The sequence below is a fragment of the Piliocolobus tephrosceles genome, chromosome 12 (genome assembly GCF_002776525.5).
Source record: "Piliocolobus tephrosceles isolate RC106 chromosome 12, ASM277652v3, whole genome shotgun sequence".
NCBI classification, from domain to species: Eukaryota; Metazoa; Chordata; class Mammalia; order Primates; family Cercopithecidae; genus Piliocolobus; species Piliocolobus tephrosceles.
The window spans coordinates 61659901-61681733 of NC_045445.1; the positions used below are offsets into that span (position 1 = coordinate 61659901).

Here is a 21833-nt window from a genome sequence, read left to right on the forward strand (position 1 = left end):
CAAATTAAGTAATGAATATCTTGTTAAGAATAAGATATTTCATAAGAAACCATAAAAGTTCATTCATTAAATAAGTATTTTTTTAAGCTTTTCAGGGGCAAGCACAATGTTCCTTAAAAACAAAATTGAAAAGTCCTTATCCGTACATACTTTGCCTGTATTAATACCATATACACAATGTAACCCATCAGTCTATGGTCTATCTTAAATTGCAATTGAAGCCTCAGGCAGTCAAGGCTGTCAGATAACTTTAAAAAGATCTTCAAGAAAAAAGTACCCCTTTTATAAGAAATAATTGTGTCAATAACAAGATTTTATCTTTGTTAACAGACAAAAGAATTGGTAATTGGTAAATCAGTAGAGTTAATTATATGGCACTCCATTTACCGGAATAGAGTCAGAAATAACTACTTGCTTAGATAAAAGGTCATTGATTTACGCCTGGGTGCAGTAGCTCATGCCTGTAATCCTAGCACTTTGGGAGGCCGAGGCGGGTGGATCACCTGAGGTCAGGAGTTCAAGCCCAAGCCCAGCCTGGCCAACATGAAATACCGTCTCTACTAAAAATCCAATAATTAGCTGGGCATGGTGGCAGGCACCTGTAATCCCAGTTACTTGGGAAGCTGAGGCAGGAGAATCGCTTGAACCCAGGAGATGGAGGTTGCAGTGAGCCGAGATCGTTCCATTGCACTCTAGCCTGGGCGACAAGAGTGAAACTCAGTCTAAAAAAAAAAAAAAAAAAAAAAAAAAAAATCATTGATTTATCATCTTCTTATTCATCGTGGAAAAGTGTTATATTACAATGTCTAATTCCATCTGACTTCTATTTATCCCAGTGATACTTGATGTCATACTGGTAGGTTAAATTTTATAATCTTAAGGTGCCTATTTGAAATCGTGTGCTTTTCTTCAACACTTCTATTCTGAAGACCACTGCAATGGTTTCTTAATCAAACATTCAATAAATGTGTAGTATAATTCTGAGATGCCTCTTGGATACAGGTGTAGGTGGGATTATTATGTTATGTTTGCCTTGTATTCTACATTTTCACCAATTTTCTTGAGACTGAATCAGCAGGGCATGACTTGAAAGTCATAGTAAAACCACCTTTGCAAAAATTATAACTAAGAAAATTATTACAGTGAAAGAGATTGGACCTAACTGACCCCATTTTGCTTCTCACTGCCAAGCTGTCCATGTTCATTCCTGGGCATAGCATAGGCTGAACTGTCAGACGAACTTAGTTTATGGTTTAACTTTGATACAAAGACCATAATAGCCTGATATGGTTTGACTCTGTGTCCCTACCTAACTCTCACTTTGAATTGTAATAATCCCCATGTGTCAAGGATGGGACCAGGTGGAAATAATTGAATTATGGGGGCAGTTCACCCCATGCTGTTCTCATGAGATCTGATGATTTTATAAGGGGATTCCTCCTTTGCTCAGCACTCACTTTGTCTCCTGCCACCAGGTGGCTTCCACCATGATTATAAATTTCCTGAGGCCCCCTTCTCAGCCATGGGGAACTGTGAGTCAATTAAAACCCTTTGTCTTATAAATTACCCAGTCTCCGGTATTTCTTCATAGCAGCATGAGAACAGGCTAATATCGTAAATTCGTACTGAGGTAGGTGGGGTGCTGATATAAGGATACCTTAAAATGTGGAAACGATTTTGGAACTGAGTAACAGGCAGAGTTTGGAACAGTTTCAACACTTCAGATGAAGACAGAAAAATGTGGGAAAGTTTGGAACTTACTAGAGAATTGTTGAATGACTTTGACCAAATTGCTGATAGTGACATCGACAATGAAGTACAGGCTGAGGTAGTCTCAGATGGAGATGAGGAACTTATTGGGAACTGGAGAAAAGGTCACTCTTGCTATGTTTTAGCAAAAAGAATGGTGGCATTTTGCCCCTGCCCTAGAGATCTATGGAACTTTGAACTTGAGAGAGATGATTTATGGTGTCTGGCAGAATAAATTTCTAAGTGGCAAAGAGTTCAAAAGAAAGCAGAGCATAAAATTTTGGAAAATTTAAGCCTGACGATGTGATAGAAAAGAAAAACTCATTTTCCGGGAGAAATTCAAGCCTGCTGCAGATATTTGCATAAGTAATGAGGAGTCAAATGTTAATCACCTAGACAATGGGGGAAATGTCTCCAGGACATGTTAGAGACCTTCCTGGCAGCCCCTGCTATCACAGGACCAAGATCTAAGAGGGAAAAATGATTTTATGGGCTGGGTCAAGGGCCCTCTTGCTCTGTGCAGCCTCAGGGTATGGTGACCTGTGTCCCAGGTGCTTCAGTTCCAGTCATGGCTAAAAGGGCCCAACATAGAGCACAGGTCATTGCTTCAGAGGGTGCAAGTCCCAAGCCTTGGTGGCTTACATGTGGAGTTGGGGCTGCAGGTGCACGGAAGTCAAGAATTGGGATTTGGGAACCTCCACCTAGATTTCCGAGTATGTATGGACACACCTGGTTGTCCAGGCAGAAGTTTGCTGCAGGGGCAAAGCCCTCATAGAGAACTTCTGCTAGGGCAGTGCAGAAGGGAAATGTGGAACTGGAGCCCCCACACAGAGTCCCTACTTGGGAACTGCTTAGTGGAGCTGTGAGAAGAAGGCCACCATCCTCCAGACCCTAGAATGGTAGATCCTCCAACAGCTTGTACTGTGCACCTAAAAAAGCCACAGACACTCAGGGACAGCTTCTGAAAGCAGATGGGAGGTAGGCTGTACCCTGCAAAGCCACAGGGGCAGAGCTGCCCAAGATTGTGGGAGCCCAACTCTTGCATCAGCGTGACCTGGGTGTGAGATGTAGATTCAAAGGAGATCTTTTTGGAAATTTAAGATGTAAAAACTGCCCTATTGGATTTTGGACTTGCATGGGGCCTGAAACACCTTTGTTTTGGTCAATTTCTCCCATTTGGCATGGGTGTATTTACCTAATGCCAGTACCCCCACTGTATCTAGGAAGTAACTAACTTGCTTTTGGTTTCACAAGCTCATAGGAGAAAGGGACTTGCCTTGTCTCAGATGAGACTTTGGACTTGGACTTTTGGGTTAATGCTGAAATGAGTTAAGACTTTGGGAGTCTGTTGGAAAGGCACGATTGTGTCTTGAAATGTGAGGAAATGAGATTTGGGAGAAACCAGCAGTGGAATGATGTGGTTTGGCTCTGTGTTCCCACCCATATCTCACTTTGAATTGTAATAATTCCCATGTGTCCAGGGTGGGACCATGTGGAGATAATTGAATCATGGGGGCAGTTCCCCTCATGCTGTTCTCATGACAATGAGTTCTCACAAGATCTGATGGTTTTATAAGGGGCTTCCTCTTTTGCTTGGCACTCAGTGTCTCTTCTGCAGCCCTGTGAAGTGGTGATTTCTGCAATGATTGTAAGTTTCCTGAGGCCTCCCCAGTCATGCATAACTGTGAGTCAATTAAACTTCCTTTCTTTATAAATTACCCAGACTCGAGTATTTCTTGCTAAAAGTGTAAGAACATACTAATACATAGCCTTTTCCCAAAACCAACTTCCTTCTTGTCTGGGGTCTAAACTGCCTTTGCAGGACTAACAAATTAGCCACAGAATAAGGAATTATGGTTTACGAGTCATGCAGTTGGAGGCTGCAAGATTCTGAACCCCCCCAAGTTGCTCCTGGGGATAACATCTCTATTGTAAACCCTAAGATCAATGCTTGAGGTATTTTCAAGACCCTGCACTTGATGGATCAACTGGTACCACCCAGATAGGTAAACTGACTCAGCAAAAGAAGACAGCTTCAACATTCCCTGTGATTTCATCTCTGACCCAACCAATCAGCACTCTCCACTTTCTGACCACCTACCCACCAAATTATCCTTAAAAACCTCCATCATCTCCTGAGTTTTTGAGTAATAATAAAACTCTAGTTTCCTGTACAGCTGACTCCGTGTGAATTAAACTCTTTCTCTGTTGTAATTCTCCTGTCTTGATAAATTGGCTCTGTCTAGGCAGCAGGAAATGAGAACTCATTGGGAGGTTACGATGGTTTCAAACTTGGTGAAACTTCACTAATTCAGGCTGGAATAACTTAAAACTTGTGACAATTTGGACAGAATCCTGGGTTGAGATTTACCTCTATAATATTAATCATATCTCTTCACAGTGCATAAATTAATTCTGAAAATCTTTGTAAAGAGCATAAATTAACTCTGTGAAATATTGTAGGATGTTATAATTACAGAACACACGACTTCCATGAATTTCAGATGCACACATAAATTAATAAATAATTAACATGATCCTCTTTCCATTCCATTTGGGTTATTTATCTAATAGTCTAGATTCATATTTATGTATTTACATTATTTGAATTTCTTTGTCCTATAAAAAATAAAAGACATTTGAAAATAACTAGGTAGAAGGCAATTTATGGATATTAATTTGATACCAGAGGAGTCAGATTTAGGACTTTATTAACAACAGTAATAACAACCAGTCATAGAATACCAAATAACATATAGATGTCTGGACATTGGCCTTCTAACCCCATTTTTTTAAGTCCTCTTAAAACCTATACTAGGAAAACAAATTAGAATTGAACTTTTGGTCACATTTTTGAGCTGTCCCAACCAAAATAAGTAAAAGTGGTTGCTTTACAAATACACCTTATGACTTGATTTTTAAAAACAAATTCAGACTGGTTGTGTTAGAGTAGGTAGCTATACAGACATGAGCAGGGCAGAAGATGCTCCTCCCCTAAGAATGTCAGGTGACCATCAGGTGATGGTCAGGTTGTCATTAAACTGTCTCTCTAAAATAATAATCAGTCGCAGCAGAGGCAAGGAAAGGGAGACTCCCAAAAGATAGAAAACACCTGAAGCTGGTGATCAGCAGCTTCCCAATAAGATCTCAGGAGTTGGGTGATTGGGCTCAAACATGTACACTAAGAGGCACAATGACGGAGTTTAACTGGTATATGACCTTTCTCTAGGAATACTCAACTGGTAAGGGAAAAATGCCTCAAATGAGCTTGTGCACAACTTCAGTAAACACACTGCAAATGTGGCCCCTCCCAAGTGCTGACAGACCACTGCAGGTGGATAGCCTATCCCAACAAAAAATCAAGGAAGAAGACACACAAACCTTGGATCCATGCCAATGTATAAAAACCTCAAGTCAAGGATTGAACAGGGTACTTGGATTTCTCAAATTGCCCACTTGGCCCACTACCAAGTGCACTTTGCTTCCTTTCATTCCTGCTCTGAAACTTTTTAATATACTGTCACTCTTGCTCTAAAACTTGCATTGGTCTCTCACTCATCCTTATGTTCCTTGGTTGAATTCTTCCCTCCAAGGGAAGAGTTTGTTGCAGACCTACTATATTTACTGCTGCTAATATTATCCCCCAAACAAACTTGTTTCAATGAAGTTTTACTAAAGTTTGCCTAATTAACATAAAAAGCAAATTATGCTATATTATGCTAAAACTTAAATTTAAGTCATATTATAAAACAGCAGTTTTACTTTTTTTCAATCCATGATTACAAAACTACACTTAAACATCAGCAGAATAAACATTTAGAAGATGCTTTTAGAGAAATACTTTTACCTGATCCAACAAGTTAATTTCACTGTTATTATCAAATCACACTAAAAAGATATATATTTACTGTCATATTTTCAACAGTAAATTTTGAGTCCAGCACAAAATCACCTGAGGAAATGTAAGGGAACACACATTGTGTACACTACTTAAGAGTATTCCTCATACCTTTATAAAAATCATTTAAAAGGAAGAGGGAGGAAAAATCATAGGACTTTTTTCATACCTGTGGTTGGGGATGAATCCAGACCTCCACAGTAGTAGACTCTTTCATGGGGGTGCAAGACCGCATGACCTCCTTCATTGGCTTTAGAAGGGAAGAAAATAGAAGTATTTTAAGCTGTTTGTTAAAAGTAAAATACACAGTACATTTCATATTAACATTGCCTACAGGTAGCTAAAATAGTGCCTGGGTAAACTATCTCTTTTTAGAAATCACAGTTTATTTATGTAACAAATGGTTATTGAGGGTTAACCATATGTCACACGTAACTCTAGGTACTAGAGTTAAAAAAGAGAAAAAAAAGAAAAGAAATTGATTTTCTCATGGAGTTTACATGGAGTTCTATTACGTGTTCTATTAAACATATGAATGAAATTGTGGAGGACAATTTAAATGATACCAGTAACTCCAGTGCTTTGGGAAGTCAAGGTGGGAGGATCACTTGAGCCCAGCATTTTGGAGGCTGCAGTGAGCTATGATTCTGCCACTGCACTCTAACCTGGGCAGCAGAGCAAGACCTTGTCTCAATGAAATAAAATAAAATAAAATAAAGATAAAAAAATTAAATATTTAAATGGTTGACATTTAAGCTGAAGAAAATTTCTGTCCAATGCTTTTGCAACCTAATGGCTTCAAGGGCTATATTTGTGAATGTGCTCTTGTTGCAAATTAAAATCAATCTTGTGTGTGCCACCACAACACAAATTTGCTATTTGCCATACAAAGATATGTAATAGATGTGATAAATGCCAAGGGATTTAATAGATGTGATAAGTGCCAAGTGCATTGAGGATGCAGATCCTTAGTGCAAATTATCATCGTCTTTTCAGGAATTAACAGATTTTACCAAAGATGTTCAGTTGTTACTTATGTAAGGAAGCAATACCAAGTTGGAAGTGATTGAAGAATTAACCTATATCTTGGCTATTGTGATTAGTGCTGCAATAAACATAAAAGTGCAGGTATCTTTTGGATATATCAATTTTCTTTTCTTTTTCATTTTTTTTTAATATATACCCAGCAGTATGATTGCTGGATCATATGATAGATCTATTTTCAGTTTTTCCAGGAACATCCTTACTGTTTTCCATAGTGGATGTATTAATTTACATTCCCATCACCAATGTGTCAGCATTCCCTTTTCTCCACATCCTCTCCATTATCTGTGTTTTTTTTTTTTTTTTTTTTGTCTTTTTGTAATAGCCCTTTTACGTGGAATGAGATGCTGTTTCATTGTGGTTTTTATTTGCATTTCCCTGAAGATTAGTGATGTTGACAACTTTGGGGATAAATAACCAGAATATATAAGGAACTCAAACAACTCAATAGAAAAAATTGATTTAAAAATGGGCAAAAGATATGAACAGACATTTCATAAAAGAAGACATGCAAATGGCCAAAAGGTACACTTAACTTTTTCAAAAAAAAATCAAGTTTATTTGGGTTGCATTTCACATGCACATTTTAAGCATCTAATTTAAACATTCTCTGTCAACTGTGAGCAGTTCAATGTCTGCTAGGCTGCCCTCTGTCTAATATATAATGCTGTATTCATATGTCCATTTAATTAAGCAGGGATGCTATTTTACATGGTTAAAAGTATAAGTCTATGTGGATGTATCTTCCAATTTAAATTTGGCAACTAAACATGTCTACTGTACAACATGCTTCAGTATTCAAACATTAGAAAAAAATTACTTTGCTTTGTTTTGTACAAAAATAAAAACTCAAAATAATCCCCCCACCCCTGCTAATATTCTATCACTCCCCACCCCCTCCAAAATCCCATAGTTATAAGACTAAAAACCAGGAAGTCATCTAATAGAATAGCCCCAGTATACAGAATTACTGAGACCTAACTGTAATGCAAGTGAGAGAAATGACACTTGCAGGAAAACTTAGTGATTAACTACATTTATCCTTGACTGTTTTAAGAAAATGAACTATGGTTCATCAGTGACACCTGAGAAATAAAATGCAGATCTGCATTTCTCTTTCCTTACATGTACCACATACCGAACCAAACGATCTTTCCTTTTATGGAATTAGATGTCAAACTTTCAACAAAAGAGTAAAATGCTTTATAAGAATCACAGTCTTTGTAGATTTAAGCCACATTTTAATTCAGTTCATATTAAGATATTGCTCAGTGCCAAAAAGTGAGAAGTGTGTTTTAGCAATGATCTTAACAAGTCTTGAGAAATGTCACTGGCATTATTGCTAATAATAAAAAATAATAACTTCTAAGAGAAGGAAGGATAGATATTGGATCTTATTATTATTCCTATGTTAGAGATTACTTGGTAATGGCTTAGACATTGGAAGGAAAGTTGACTTTGTTTAAAATTGCATTAACGCTTCAAGCACAAATACATTGTTTCATTGGTGATGTTGTGTAAAGAAATAGACATATGTGAGAGAAAACGGATAGCTTTATATTATTTCCCACCTTTTAGAATCTAGAAATTCTATAGATTAAAAATTACCGGTAATTTTCTTGAATTATTTTATTTATGGAGGAGATAGGAAGAGGCTGGATCATAAGAAGCACTGATTAAGAGTAAATGCTCAAAATTCTATTGATTCCATTTTTTTTTTTTTGTCAAAAAGTAAGAAAATTTTAAGGCAAATTCCAATTCACAGAAGTGAGAATTATTTCTCAAAATATACACAATAATAAAGTTTTCCAATAAGTGGAAACTATATTTGCAGCTTCCAAAGGACTCAGTCTTTCACGAAAATAATAAGATGCAGGTAACCTAAAAGAAAAAAATTCATTTCCCAAAATACATCTGCTTTGCAAAAATAGGCTTATGAAGCAAGATAATTTGATTTAACTTTCTAAATCTGGCCGGTTCTTCTTGCTGTTCTTAAATGTTTTCCTGACAGTGTCGTACAGTATCTGAGCTTTAGTAACTTCATGCATCAACTGCTTTCCTTAACTTGACTACTTGCAAATCTTCTGGGAGAGGTAAATCCAGACTGGTTCTGTGGTTTTGTGACTTTTTTCTTTTTTTTGAGTCTCACTCTGTCACTTGCGCTGAAATGCAGTGGCACAATCTTGGCTCACTTCAGCCTCAACCTCCCAGGATCAAGCGATCTTCCCACCTCAGCCTCCTGAGTAGCTGAGACTACAGGCGCATGTCACCATGTCTGGCTAATTTTTGTGTATATATATATATATATATATATATATATTTTTTTTTGTAGAGACAGTGTTTCATCATGTTGCCCGGGCTGATCTCAAACTCCTGAGCTCAAATGATCTGTTTGCCACGGCCTCTGAAAGTGCTGGGATTACAAGTGTGAGCCATCTCACCTGGCCCCTGGTTTTGTGATTGTTTTCAGGAGAAATGTGGAAAGCATCCTTTCTTCTGGCAATTAGAAATTGTATTGTAACTCAAACCTAATGGTAAGAAAATCATTCTTACAATAAGATCATGCTATTTCTGAATACAGTCTCACCATTATTGTTTCAAAATCTAGCAAAAAAAGAATCCAGAGATGCACTGGTGCATTCAGCAATTACATTTCTTTCTCAAATGCAGTAGGTTTTCCACTAGAAATGTAAGTATGCTATCATTTTCTGGGTAATCAAACCCACCATGGAAATCTCAGGATTTACAAATATGTTACATTATAAATTGTCATAGTCATCACTCTATTTTAGCTACCAAACACTACAAGTGGGTATAACTGATACATTATTGTTATCTTATTGCCATATGGTTGAAATACTGATAGATTAGGGCCAAAAAGGTCTCCTCAAATATGCGTATGAGATATTTTTTGGAGAGTCCTATGCAACATCTAGCAGGATGATATATGCCTAAAGACATGTAAGTATGTGGGTGATGCTTCTAGTGATTACATTTATAAAACCTTTTCTTCATTCTTATTTCCTTATAAGAAAGCATAACCCTTACTGTGGAAATAACATTAATCAAAACTATGGCAAAACTTACAAACATAAAGTGTAACTTGATACTTATTTTTCCCAGGACATATGTAGATTAATGATTTTCATTAAAACCCTTGACACAATATCAACTTTTAATTTTTATAATGTTACAGGACATGTTTTCTAATTGCTGTGAGTATAATCCAGAGGTTTCCTGAAATAGGAGAAACTCTCAGTTAATTACTACTCTCTTTAATGTTTCTTTTCTCCTGACATGCCTTTCTGCCTTATATTTGTTAGAGGTGTTGAGATGTATTCTATATGCAATATTTAAGGAAGAAAAGATAGATATTTAAAAGAGACTAAAATCTACTCAACAATATGGTGCAACAGTGGAAAGGATAGAGCCTTTGCAATCTACATCTGGCTCTACAGTCTACCAGTTTTATGAAGTTTGTCAAGTTATTTAATATGATTCTCAGCTTCATCATCTGTGAAATGAGTATAATAACATGAGCCTCATAACATACTTCTATGATATTGAGTTACTATAATAAAGTGCTTGGCATTTTATAATTATCCTCTTGGTTTGCACTATTATGGTTTTATCTTCTCTAACAACATGAAGCAGAAGCCATTCACCATGTGATTCATTCTTTCTCTCTCTCTGTCATTCCCTATCCACCTCTCTCTCCCCTTGTCTCTTTTCTAAGTGAAGATATCACTTTAATACAAGAGAAAGGCCCCGAGCAGCCCTGCCAGTGATGGAGAATGCTGGCCTTACAATCTTCCATTCTCATTCAGAAATGACCCTCAGTTCTCATCAGTAAGGTACTATGAAGCACCTAAAATTTGTTGAAACAATAAATTCCAGTTACTTAGAGGTTTTTTAAAAATTTTTTTCATATACCTGAAAAATAAAAATTTACCACTGCTACAATAATATGATGAGTGAGGCTGCTGGGAACAGGTAAGGCAGACATTAACTATTCTTTACTTATTCCAATTGTTACATAATCTCTAGTTGGAAGAAACCTCTTTTGATTAGAGATAAATTCTTCTTACTTGGGTAAATATAAGTTTTTGTGTGAATTTAGTTGAAACTTCTAATCCAAAAGTTGGTTTTTAAAACTGGAGATTTCTCAAAAACTTAAATTTTGAGAACTGGTATGAATCGTATTTATTAATGCTTATAGTAAGGATAACTATAGATTTTAAGTCAAATTGACAATTGAAAGTATGAAATAAATTGGCTACTTAAAAGTTATAGAATGTATCTATATTTGCTTAAAAATCAATGAAATGTCTTTTAGGTGGAGACAAGGAGAAAGGTTGGATTAAATAGGTTTAGATTTGGAGTTTGACATTTAGTGTTTGGTCAAAATTTTCAGGTATTGCGATATTTTCTTTCCTAGAAGAACTCTATAGATTACATGCTTGAAGAAATATAACAACTATAAGCTTTCTTATAAGTTATGCAGAGTAAAGCGTTCCCATATAAACTCACAGACTGAATTTTTACTGTGTTTTTTAGAGATGAGGCAAGACTAGAAAATACATAATTTAATAATATTTCCTCTCCATGGGGAAATTGGCACACATTTAGCAGAACTAAAGGGACATGTAAAGCTATGTTTATGAACAGTATGGCACAGACCACATATTGTGAATCTGGAACACCTTACGTTCTATGATTAATTCTCCTTTATTCCTTGTGTGTTTTTTGTTTTGTCTTGAGTTTTGTATACATATTGGTGTCAAGAGACATGGATTTCTAAATGCAAAGCACAGTTTGATAGCTATGGACGGAATGTTTAGAAATGACTTAAAGTTGGCCAGGCACAGTGGCTCACGCCTGTAATCCCAGCACTTTGGGAGGCTGAGGCAGGTGGATCACCAGGTCCGGAGATTGAGACCATCCTGGCTAACATGGTGAAACCCCGTCTCTACTAAAAAATACAAAAAAAAATTTAGCCAGGCGAGGTGGCGGGCACCTGTAGTCCCAGCTACTCGGGAGGCTGAGGCAGGAGAATGGTGTGAACCTGGGAGGTGGAGCTTGCAGTGAGCTGAGATCCGGCCACTGCACTCCAGCCTGGGTGACAGAGTGAGACTCCGTCTCAAAAAAAAAAAAAAAAAAGAATTGACTTAATGCTGGGTTAATATAAACTAAAATTTATTTTCAGATTTAATTTTTTTCTAGGATAACTGCCATCATCATAGCTACAATGATGAGATCTTGAGTAAAATAGTGTTGGGTTATTTCATAGGCATGTCCAATATTTTCCAGACTAATCTGAGTCCCTCTGAAGTGGTTTGTCAGCACAAGGTAATGAGGATCCTCCTTCTGGATGTAGTTAGACCCAAGAGAAACGTGGAAAAAATGAGATGAATAATTTGGGAAAAATATATTCATTTATCTATAAGGATTCCAAAGGTTCTGCCAAAAGCAAAGAGCTATCTAGAAATTGTCGTCAAGAGCAACAAATCATCAGGTGGAAAAATCAACAAGCTTGGAGCATTTAATTAGATCTTTTATCTTAATCATCAAGTCAAGTGTGTGTTCCTATGTGTGTTTAGGGAAGGGGGAATGTTATAGAAGGGGGATGAATTAACACTTAGAAAGCTCAGGGCTTTAACAAAACCCGACATGAGATTTGCCAGATGGTTTGGTACCGGATTGTAAAACTTGAAACTAATCTTCGTTTAAGAGTTTTAATGGTTGTATCGCTCTTATAAAGCCTCTTGCTCTTCTGCTAGGGTGATTCTGCAAAATTATAGATCAGGCTTTAAAGAACAGTTTCTACGAACAGAGTCTCCTTAAATCTCAGCTAAACTGAGCAAGAAGATTACATGTTATTATGATGTAGCACAGCAGGATTTCCCCCCAGCAAACATAATGACGTGAAAAAGGGATAAGAGGTCATCCAGAGAAGCACAGAAGAACAATGCTTTTCACACAGATTATCTGGACAGGTTGAAATATTCACAGCGCAAAATCTCTTAACGTTTCTGTGCAGAGCTCTGATCCTGACAAGCCGCCAGATCTGGACAGCAAGACCCAGTGATTGTATATCTCTATGAGATGACCTGCCCTGGGGCACCTGGGAGAGATTCTAGCTGTTCCAGACATTACTTGAAAAAAAAATAAAGTATAATATTTATTTCTCAGATGAGAAATATCAAAATCAATTTTATTTCAAGAAGGCATTTTCTCACATTTTATAATTTAAGTTTACTAAACTTTAAAAATGCATACTCTTATTAGCATGTGAAAGAACAAAAACAGCACAGAACTATAATTCTGTGTATATTTTCATATTTCAATATCCCTGCTGAACAATAATTAAGATAGGTGCCATAAAAATGAAGCTGTATTGAATTTATGGGCTTTAAATAGTCAATGGAAGAATTACGAATTATGAGTAGACAAGTTCAATCCATTAGCTTATTTAACATTAGATAATTTGAACTTTCATATTTTAAATATCAAAACGTATCAGCAAATATCGGTAAATTATGTTTAAATCCCTAAAAGAATAATTTATGTTTGCTTATTCATTGTATTATTTCTTATTTTTATCTCTCTGAGAATGGCTCAATATTACTCCTCAGTGTAGACACAGTTATTTCAAACTAATGATCCTCAATTATTTTCTTAAGAACTGGACCCAAATAAAGACAAAACACAATACTATAAGCTTCATTTAGTCCTTATTTTCAAAGTAATTACTGTCACTGCTGTTACCATAAGTTCCTAAAAATATACTATTTAATTAGTGCCTGGGCTAGTCTCTGAATGTTGTCCAGTGTTTTAAAGGTGGCTATGAATGCATTAAACATTTTTCTAAATGTATGATTCAGATATAGCAGTTATGTCAGAGCAAGATTAAGGGAGGGGAAAATCATTCCATCAAAATAATTTTTTCCAGTAAGAATTTGAAAAGCTCAAAAGGCTGAAATCAATTGATTATTCAGCAGCTTACTGTAGAGTGACTTTTATATAAATATTTATTTTAAAATTTTTCTAAGAAGTGTGAGAGTAGAAATAATTCATGGGTTTATCACACACTTAAAAGTGTGTCTTTCACTTGGAAATATTTCATGCATAAATCTCTTTAATGGGAAAATATACAGTAATTTATTCTGTTATGGCAATATATAATTTAAAATATAAAAGTATTATTTTGAAATTGGAAAGAAATATAGAGGAATTGTTTGGCTAAATTTATGCTCAAAATGCTAAATTTTGTTGTAATTAGTCAAAAATTATAATGTTTTTGTTATTAATGGAGACAAATATACTATAGGAGAAGTTAAACTCCTAAAGACTTAGCTAGGCCCTTCAAAGAAAAGCACGATATAGTAAATTATAGTAAAGTATAGTATAATAGTTTAGGTTATTGGCATCATTCTTGTCTCCACCAAAATAAAAAAGCTATACATACTTTACTGTATGTAAAGTGGATGCCATCATGAAAAGAATCTGATGTGTATCAATAATACTGACATTATTCACCACTACTATCCCCCACACTATGGTTAAAATTGATTAATCTTTCAGATTTGCTAGAACACAAACACATAAAATAATGTCTTTCTCACTACCTTCAATATGTAATTTTGCTTGCTAAATAACTATGTCTTTCTAATAACTATGTCAAATAAAAAAAAAATTCCCTTCAATTACACACAGAAAACTGGATTGATAATTCCTAAACATTAAACAAGTCTGCCCATAACTATAAATGAATTATAATTGTATAACCTGGGGGCCAGGCATGGTGACTCATACCTGTAATCCTAGCACTTTGGGAGGTCGAGGTGGGTGGATCATAAGGTCAAGAGATCAAGACCATCCTAGCCAACACGGTGAAACCCCTTCTCTACTAAAAACACACAAAAAAATTTGATAGGCGTGTTGGCGCACGCCCGTAGTCCCAGTTACTCGGGAGGCTGAGGCAGGAGAATCGCTTGAACCTGGGAGGCGGAGGTTGCAGTGAGCCGAGATCACACCACTGCACTCCAGCCTGGTGACAGAGCGAGGTTCCATCTCAAAAATAAATAAATAAATAAATAAATTAATTAATTAAAAACTAAAAAAAATAAAAAGAGAATGAAATCATGAACTTATAGTTTTGTCTTTTATGCTTTCCAGTGATGTGAAAAAGGTTTGTCAGAGAGTTAGCAGCTATTACAATTATAAGTTAACTTTCTTTTTAAAAAGTCAATTATAATTCACAAACTAAAGAATTATAAACCTTTTTGTTTCCTAATATTAGAACATTAAGCTCAAGTGTGGGGCAAGGAGACAGAATGGTTCTCCTTCATTAAAAAAATTATGACTCATATCAAAATCCATATCGTAAGCCATAAAAAGGCACTTCTTCCTAACCTTGAGTATTTGATGAAGAAACGTTAACATTTCAGAAAATTTATGTATTCACTTCAATCAAGTTTCTAGGTAGAACCAAAGTCTCACTAGATTTCTTGTCCATGAGAGAAATCTGTTCTGGGAGGTTGCTGTCCTGTATGTCTTCTGAGTTCTTCGAAGATGCTATTTGTGCTTAATTATTTGGCAACATAAGCGTGGCCATATAGAGGCACTAAATGTTATCATGAGAACTTGGCTTTGTAAGTGTAAACTCAAGAGTACAGAATTAAAAGCATTCTATGGAAATACACTAAGCTCTTAACTAAAATAAGTTTTCAGTTTTCAACGCAAAAAGAACTTCACTAATTCATTATTTTTAAAACATTCATTAGCATTGCCTGCCAAACCTAAATAACTGCAATTCCTAGGTTGATGTCAATAACCAAATATTGAATGGAGTTAAGATGTATTCTATAATTAAAAAGTATGCTAGACTAAGCCATTGGTAAATTTAATTTATTTTTGTACGAACCTGCAGAATACGCATTATGATTATATTAAAACCACTTACATAATAATGACATTTCTAATTTCTCAAGAGATCCTTCTAGGAATCTCAGGTGATAAGCCAAGAAAATATTTTGACCTAAATTGGTCTATGATCTACTTCAATTATCTGGGAACTTGAATGAAGAACAAAGGAACAAACAGAGAACAAATTGAAATAAATAAAGGTAGTAAACAAATATAATTAGGAAAAGAAATAAGTCAGTTGTCTGAAATATGACTGGAAATAAATCTAGATTAAAAAGATGATATGAAATATAACTGCATTTTAACCTTGAGCAATTATCTATTGAATTTAGAAGCATAGTAAGGGAAAGGGATAATATTCCAGTTTCAATGAAAACAACAAAATAGAATCCATGTTAGCTTAATTAGAGCAAATTTATCTTGACCAAAACAAAATGAATAACAAACAAGTATGAAAATGGAATTTGGCCAGGCGCGGTGGCTCAAGCCTGTAATCCCAGCACTTTGGGAGGCCGAGACGGGCGGATCAAGAGGTCAGGAGATCGAGACCATCCTGGCTAACATGGTGAAACCCCGTCTCTACTAAAAAAAATACAAAAAAAAAAAAAAAAAACTAGTCGGGCAAGGTCGGGGGCGACTGTAGTCCCAGCTACTCAGGAGGCTGAGGCAGGAGAATGGCATAAACCCGGGAGGCGGAGCTTGCAGTGAGCTGAGATCCGGCCACTGCACTCTAGCCCGGGCGACAGAGCGAGAAGCCATCTCAAAAAAAAAAAAAAAGAAAAGAAAAGAAAATGGAATTTTACAATTAGCATTAACTTATACAAACATAGAAAATTAACACTGGTTATTTTTGTATTAGGGCATTGGGAAAGAGTTGTATATTATTACATTATAATCAAAGATAACAAAATCGTCAGTGAAATAGCAACAACGATCAGGTCCTCTTTATACTAGATTCTCTAAACTTGAAAAACTGGATGAAAAGCTCTTCAGTTTATTTCATGTCAGATTTTACAATAAGTAATCTCTAAAGACTAGCTAAAAAATGAAAAAGTGAATGATCTATACTTCTGAGAGAAATTTCATTAACCAGTAAGTTGTGATTATTCTATATTATTATTTCCCATCAAATGTACCCCAAAAATATTTATTTATTTATTTCGTAGACTCATTGAAATTTTGTTTTAAAAGAAACAAAACACTTTCCCGTTATATACCTGCATAGGAAGAATATTGAGACTGATGAGAAAGATAAGAATGTTGAAATTGTTTTGAAGTAAGAACCTCCAGAATATGCATTATGATTATATTAAAGCACTGCCTGGAGTGAAGTGACTACAGAAATAAAATTTGTAGAAAAAGTTTTAAGCTACTATTTCTTAAACCGTTTATTTCACGTAGTAAACAGACACATAAACCAATGGAACAGAATAGAGAACCCAGAAATAAGACTGCACATGTACAACCATCTGCTCTTTGACAAACCTGACAAAAGCAAGCAATGGAGAAATAATTCCTATGTAATAAATGGTGCTGGGAGAACTGGCTGGCCATATGCAGAAAACTGAAACTAGATCCCTCTTCCTTACATCTAATATAAAAATTAACACAAGATGGATTAAAGACTTACACGTAAAACCCAAAACTATAAAAAACCCTAGAAGAAAATCTAGACAATACCATTCAGGACATAAGGACAGGCAAAGATTTCACGATGAAAACATCAAAAGCAACTGCAAAAAAAGCAAAAATTGACAAATGGGATCTAATTAAACTAAAGAGCTTCTGCAAAGCAAAAGAAACTATTATCTGAGTGAAGAAACAACCTACAGAATGGGAGAACATTTTTGCAATCTATCTATCTGACAAAGGTCTGATATCCAGAGTCTATAAGGAACTTAAGGAAATAATCAAGACAAAAACAAACAACCCCATTAAGAATTGGGCAAAGGACATGAACAGACACTTCTCAAAAGAAGACATTCTTGTGGCCAGCAAACATAGGCAGAAAAGCTCAACATCACTGATCACTAGAGAAATGCAAAGCAAAACCACAGTGAGATACCACTTCATGCCAGTTACAATGGTGATTATTAAAAAATCAAGAAAAAATAGATGCTGGCGAGTTTGCACAGAAAAAGGAATGATTTTACACTGTTGGTAGGAGTGTAAATTAGTTTAACTATTGTGGAAGACAGTATGGCAATTCCTCAAAATTTTAGAACCAGAAATACCATTTGATCCAGCAATCCCATTACTGGGTATATACCCAAAAGAATATATACCATCCTATGTTAAAGATACATGCACATGTATGTTCATTGCAGCACTGTTCACAATAGCAAAGACATGGAATCAACTCAAATGTCCATCAATGATAGAATGCATAAAGAAAATGTGGTATGGTACATACATGCCATGGAAGACTGTGCAGCCATAAAAAGGAACAAGATCATGTCCTTTGCAAGGACATGGATCAAGCTGCAAGCTGTTATCCTCAGCAAACTTATGCAGGAACAGAAAACCATACACCACATGTTCTTACTTATAAATGGAAGCTGAACAATGAAAACACATGGACACACGGGGGGGAATAACACACCCTGGGGCCTGTGATGGGGGTGGGGGAGGGAGAGCATCAGGAAGAACAGCTAATGGATGCTGGGCTTAATATTTAGGGGATGGGTTGATCTGTGCAGCAAACCACCATGGCACATGTTTACCTATGTAAGAAAGCTGCGCATCCTGCACATGTACCCTAGAACTTAAAATAAAAGTTGAAAAAATACAAATATTAATTTATATTAATATATAGACTGCCCACAGGTTTTAGAATTTCAGTCATGTCACTAGATTAAAGTTTGCTTACATCTATGACTTTATGCTAATCAAATTTGACTATACTAAATTATATTCCAAGTATATACAATCATGGTAAAAGTCACATAAATCTGTGATTGCACTGAAGACACATATTATCACAAAGGGAGGTTTTCAATTTTTTCCCTTGTACTGTCATAAAATCAGTCCCTTTGGAATCATCTTTGAGATCACTTTCACGTATAAACTTAATAAATGTTGATGTCTTTGTGCGTTGTCTGAAAGAGTAGAGATTTGCAAAGATGCTTCACTTTAAAGACTTTTAATATTCTCAGAATTCTTTTGTGTTTCATCTCATCTACCCTGTCTCATGGCCAAATATGAGGAATGAATTAAATAAAGGGAGAAAATTGGAAGACGATGCCCTCCTCCTATGCAATATGCTCTACTTTCTTTCAATAATGTTGTTTTCTTCTAATCACAACAAAAACTGCTTGAATGGATGCCCAAAATTCTCTTCATTTTAGTACCCCATTTGGACTTGTTCTCCCTTAGCAGATCTTCAAGATAAGTTTTCTTTTCCTACAATTACTTCAAGTACATTGTAGGCTTTATTTTCTAAAGATGTTCTTTAGTAAATAACAGTATAATTGGATTAATGTATCCTCATTGTCAATGCCTTATTATGCTAATTCCTCCTCAGCTGAATTTGCACTAGTGAAGACCTAATACATTAGCCTAATGGAATAAATGAATGAAATGTAGAGGCTGGAACAGACCAATGAGAAAAGAGCTTAGCAAGAAGAAAGAATTATGCAGAAGAAACTGGGAGAAGAGCTCCCCACAGTCTTGCCTTATCACTTCCCCAATTACTCCATTCATGATACCTAAGTCACAGCTTTTTTGATCTCTGCCACATAGGTTCTAGGAATTCCTATTCTCTTCAATGGGTAGAGATGAAGATGAACCTCATCCTTGAAAGGAGGTAAAATCCTCTCAGTCAGATGTTTGGGCTCCTAGGCTTCTCAAATACTTTATGCAATCAGTTCTCACATGTAAGTTTTACCCTCCCTAGGCAGTTCATTGAAGTCCTAATCTTTGGTTTCCTATCTTTACTGAGTATAAAACTCACTACAGAAGATTTTCAGGTCTGTGATGACACAAAGAACAAATACCATCATGTTTACATTCAGGATTAGCCAAGGTTTACAGCAAATAAAAGTCACTTGAACCTTCATCCCAGGGTAGAAATAATCTAATTATGGTATTTAATAAAGACTTGGTAGTGCTCTAAATCAAATTTTCAGAAAATTTTGCATTTCTTTCTTTGTTAAACGAAAATCTGAACTTTCAGACTAGTTTGCAGCATCTGTTATTTCAGCAGCATTGATAGAATTATAAACAACAGAAAAACGTAGTAATTTTCTCATATTAAGATCTATATATTACCTTGGGAATTATTTCTCTTTTTGACACAGATTCCTGTCCCTACGTTAAATTCATTCCATTTAAAATTCAACCCTCTGTGACAGGCAGAATAATAACCCCCCTCAAAAACTGTCCACATCCTAACTATTGATTTTGTGAATATATTAAATTATCAAAAAAAAGGGCTCTGTAGATGTGACTAAATTAAGAATCTTGACGTGGCAAGAGAATTCTGAGTTATCTGGGAAATTGCAATGTAATCACAAGGGTCCTTGTAAGGAAAGAGGAAGGAATGAAAGTCAGAGAAGGTATGAGGGGAGGTCAGATTGATGTGGCCTTGAGCCCAGGACTGCGGGTAGCCTCTAAAATCTGGAAAAGGCAAGAAAACAGATTCACCTCTAGAGCCTACAGAAGGAATGTAGCCCTGTCGACACCTTAATTTTAGCCTCATTAGGCTGATTTTGGATGTCTGACTCCAGAACTATAAAATAGTGATTTTTTGTTGTTTTGAGCAACTAGGTTTGCTGCATATGTTACAGCAACAGCAATAGGAAGCTAATACACCACATTGAAAAGCTACATTGAATTCAAGCCACTGATATTTTGAAATACATAAGTAAATAGGTTAGACACAAAATGCTTTGTATTTAACATTTTAGTTGACACATAATTTATGGGGAACAGTGTGATATATTGATACAAACTACATATAATGTTCAAATCAGGGCAATTAGTATACTCATGACCTTCAATGTTTATTATTTCTTTGTGTTGCGAACATTCAAAACTCTCTCTTTTAGCTCTTTAAAAATATACAATAAATTATTGTTAACTATAGTCACCCTACAGTGCTATGAAAGCTAGAACTTATTCCTCCTATCTATCTGTAATTTTGTGTCTCTGGCTATATTCGCCTTCAACAATACCAGCTTCTAGAAACAACTATTCTTTTTTGTTTGTTTGAGATGGAGTTTTGCTCTTGTTGCCTAGGCTGGAGTGCAATGGCACAATCTCAGCTCACCGCAACCTCCGCTTCCTGGGCTCAAGCTGTTCTCCTGCCTCAGCCTCCTGAGTAGCTGGGATTATAGGTGCGTGCCACCACACCCGGCTAATTTTGTATTTTTAGTAGAGATGGGTTTCTCCATGTTGGTCAGGCTGGTCTGGAACTCCCGACCTCAGGTGATGCACCCACCTTGGCCTCCCAAAGTGCTGGGATTACAGGCATAAGCCACTACGTCCAGCTAAAACCACTACTCTCTTCTATGAGATCAACTTGGTTTGCTCCCATATATGAATGAGAACATGCTCTCATATGTGCCTATTTCTGTGCCTGGCTTATTTCACCTAACATAATGTCCTCCAGGCTCATCCATGTTTCCAGGAATGATAGGATTTCATTCATTTTTATGGCTGAATAGTATTAAATTCTGTATATATACGACATTTTCTTTATCCATTCATTTGTTGATAGACACTTACTTTGATTCTATGTCTTACCTATCATGTATAGTGCTATAATAAACACGAGATTCAGACATCTCTTCAATATACTGATTTCCTTTCCTTTGGATATATACCCAGTAGTGAGATTGCCGAATCATATAGTTGTTTTATTGTACTTTTTTGAGGAACCTCCAAACTGTTTTCCATAATGGCTTACATTTCTACCAAAAGCCTATAAAAGTTTCCAATCTCTTCATCCTTGCCAGCATTTGCTATTTTGTGTTTTTTTTTTTTTTTTTCTTTTCTTTAATAGGCATTCTACTTAGGGTAAAATTGTTTCTCATTGTGATTTTGATTTGGATTTCCCTGATGATTTGTGATGTTGCACATTTTTTCATATACTTGTTGGCCATTTGTATGTCATTTCCCAAGTCACTTACCCATTTTTAATTGGATTATTTCTTTTCCACTATTGAGTTGTTTGAGTTTCTTGTATATTCTGGGTATTAGTCTCTCATTGGTG

At 35.9% G+C, this 21833-nt stretch overlaps 1 protein-coding gene across 1 annotated transcript in view; it reads right to left on the reverse strand.

Annotated features, from left to right (window-relative positions):
* The window catches only part of PCDH11X (protocadherin 11 X-linked), an 808894-nt gene that overhangs the window by 396273 nt on the left and 390788 nt on the right, over positions 1–21833 (reverse strand). Inside the window, exon 6 of the mRNA XM_023202925.2 lies at positions 5817–5897. Coding sequence (XP_023058693.1) covers positions 5817–5897 — 81 coding nt within the window. The remainder of the gene's footprint in view (positions 1–5816; positions 5898–21833) is intronic.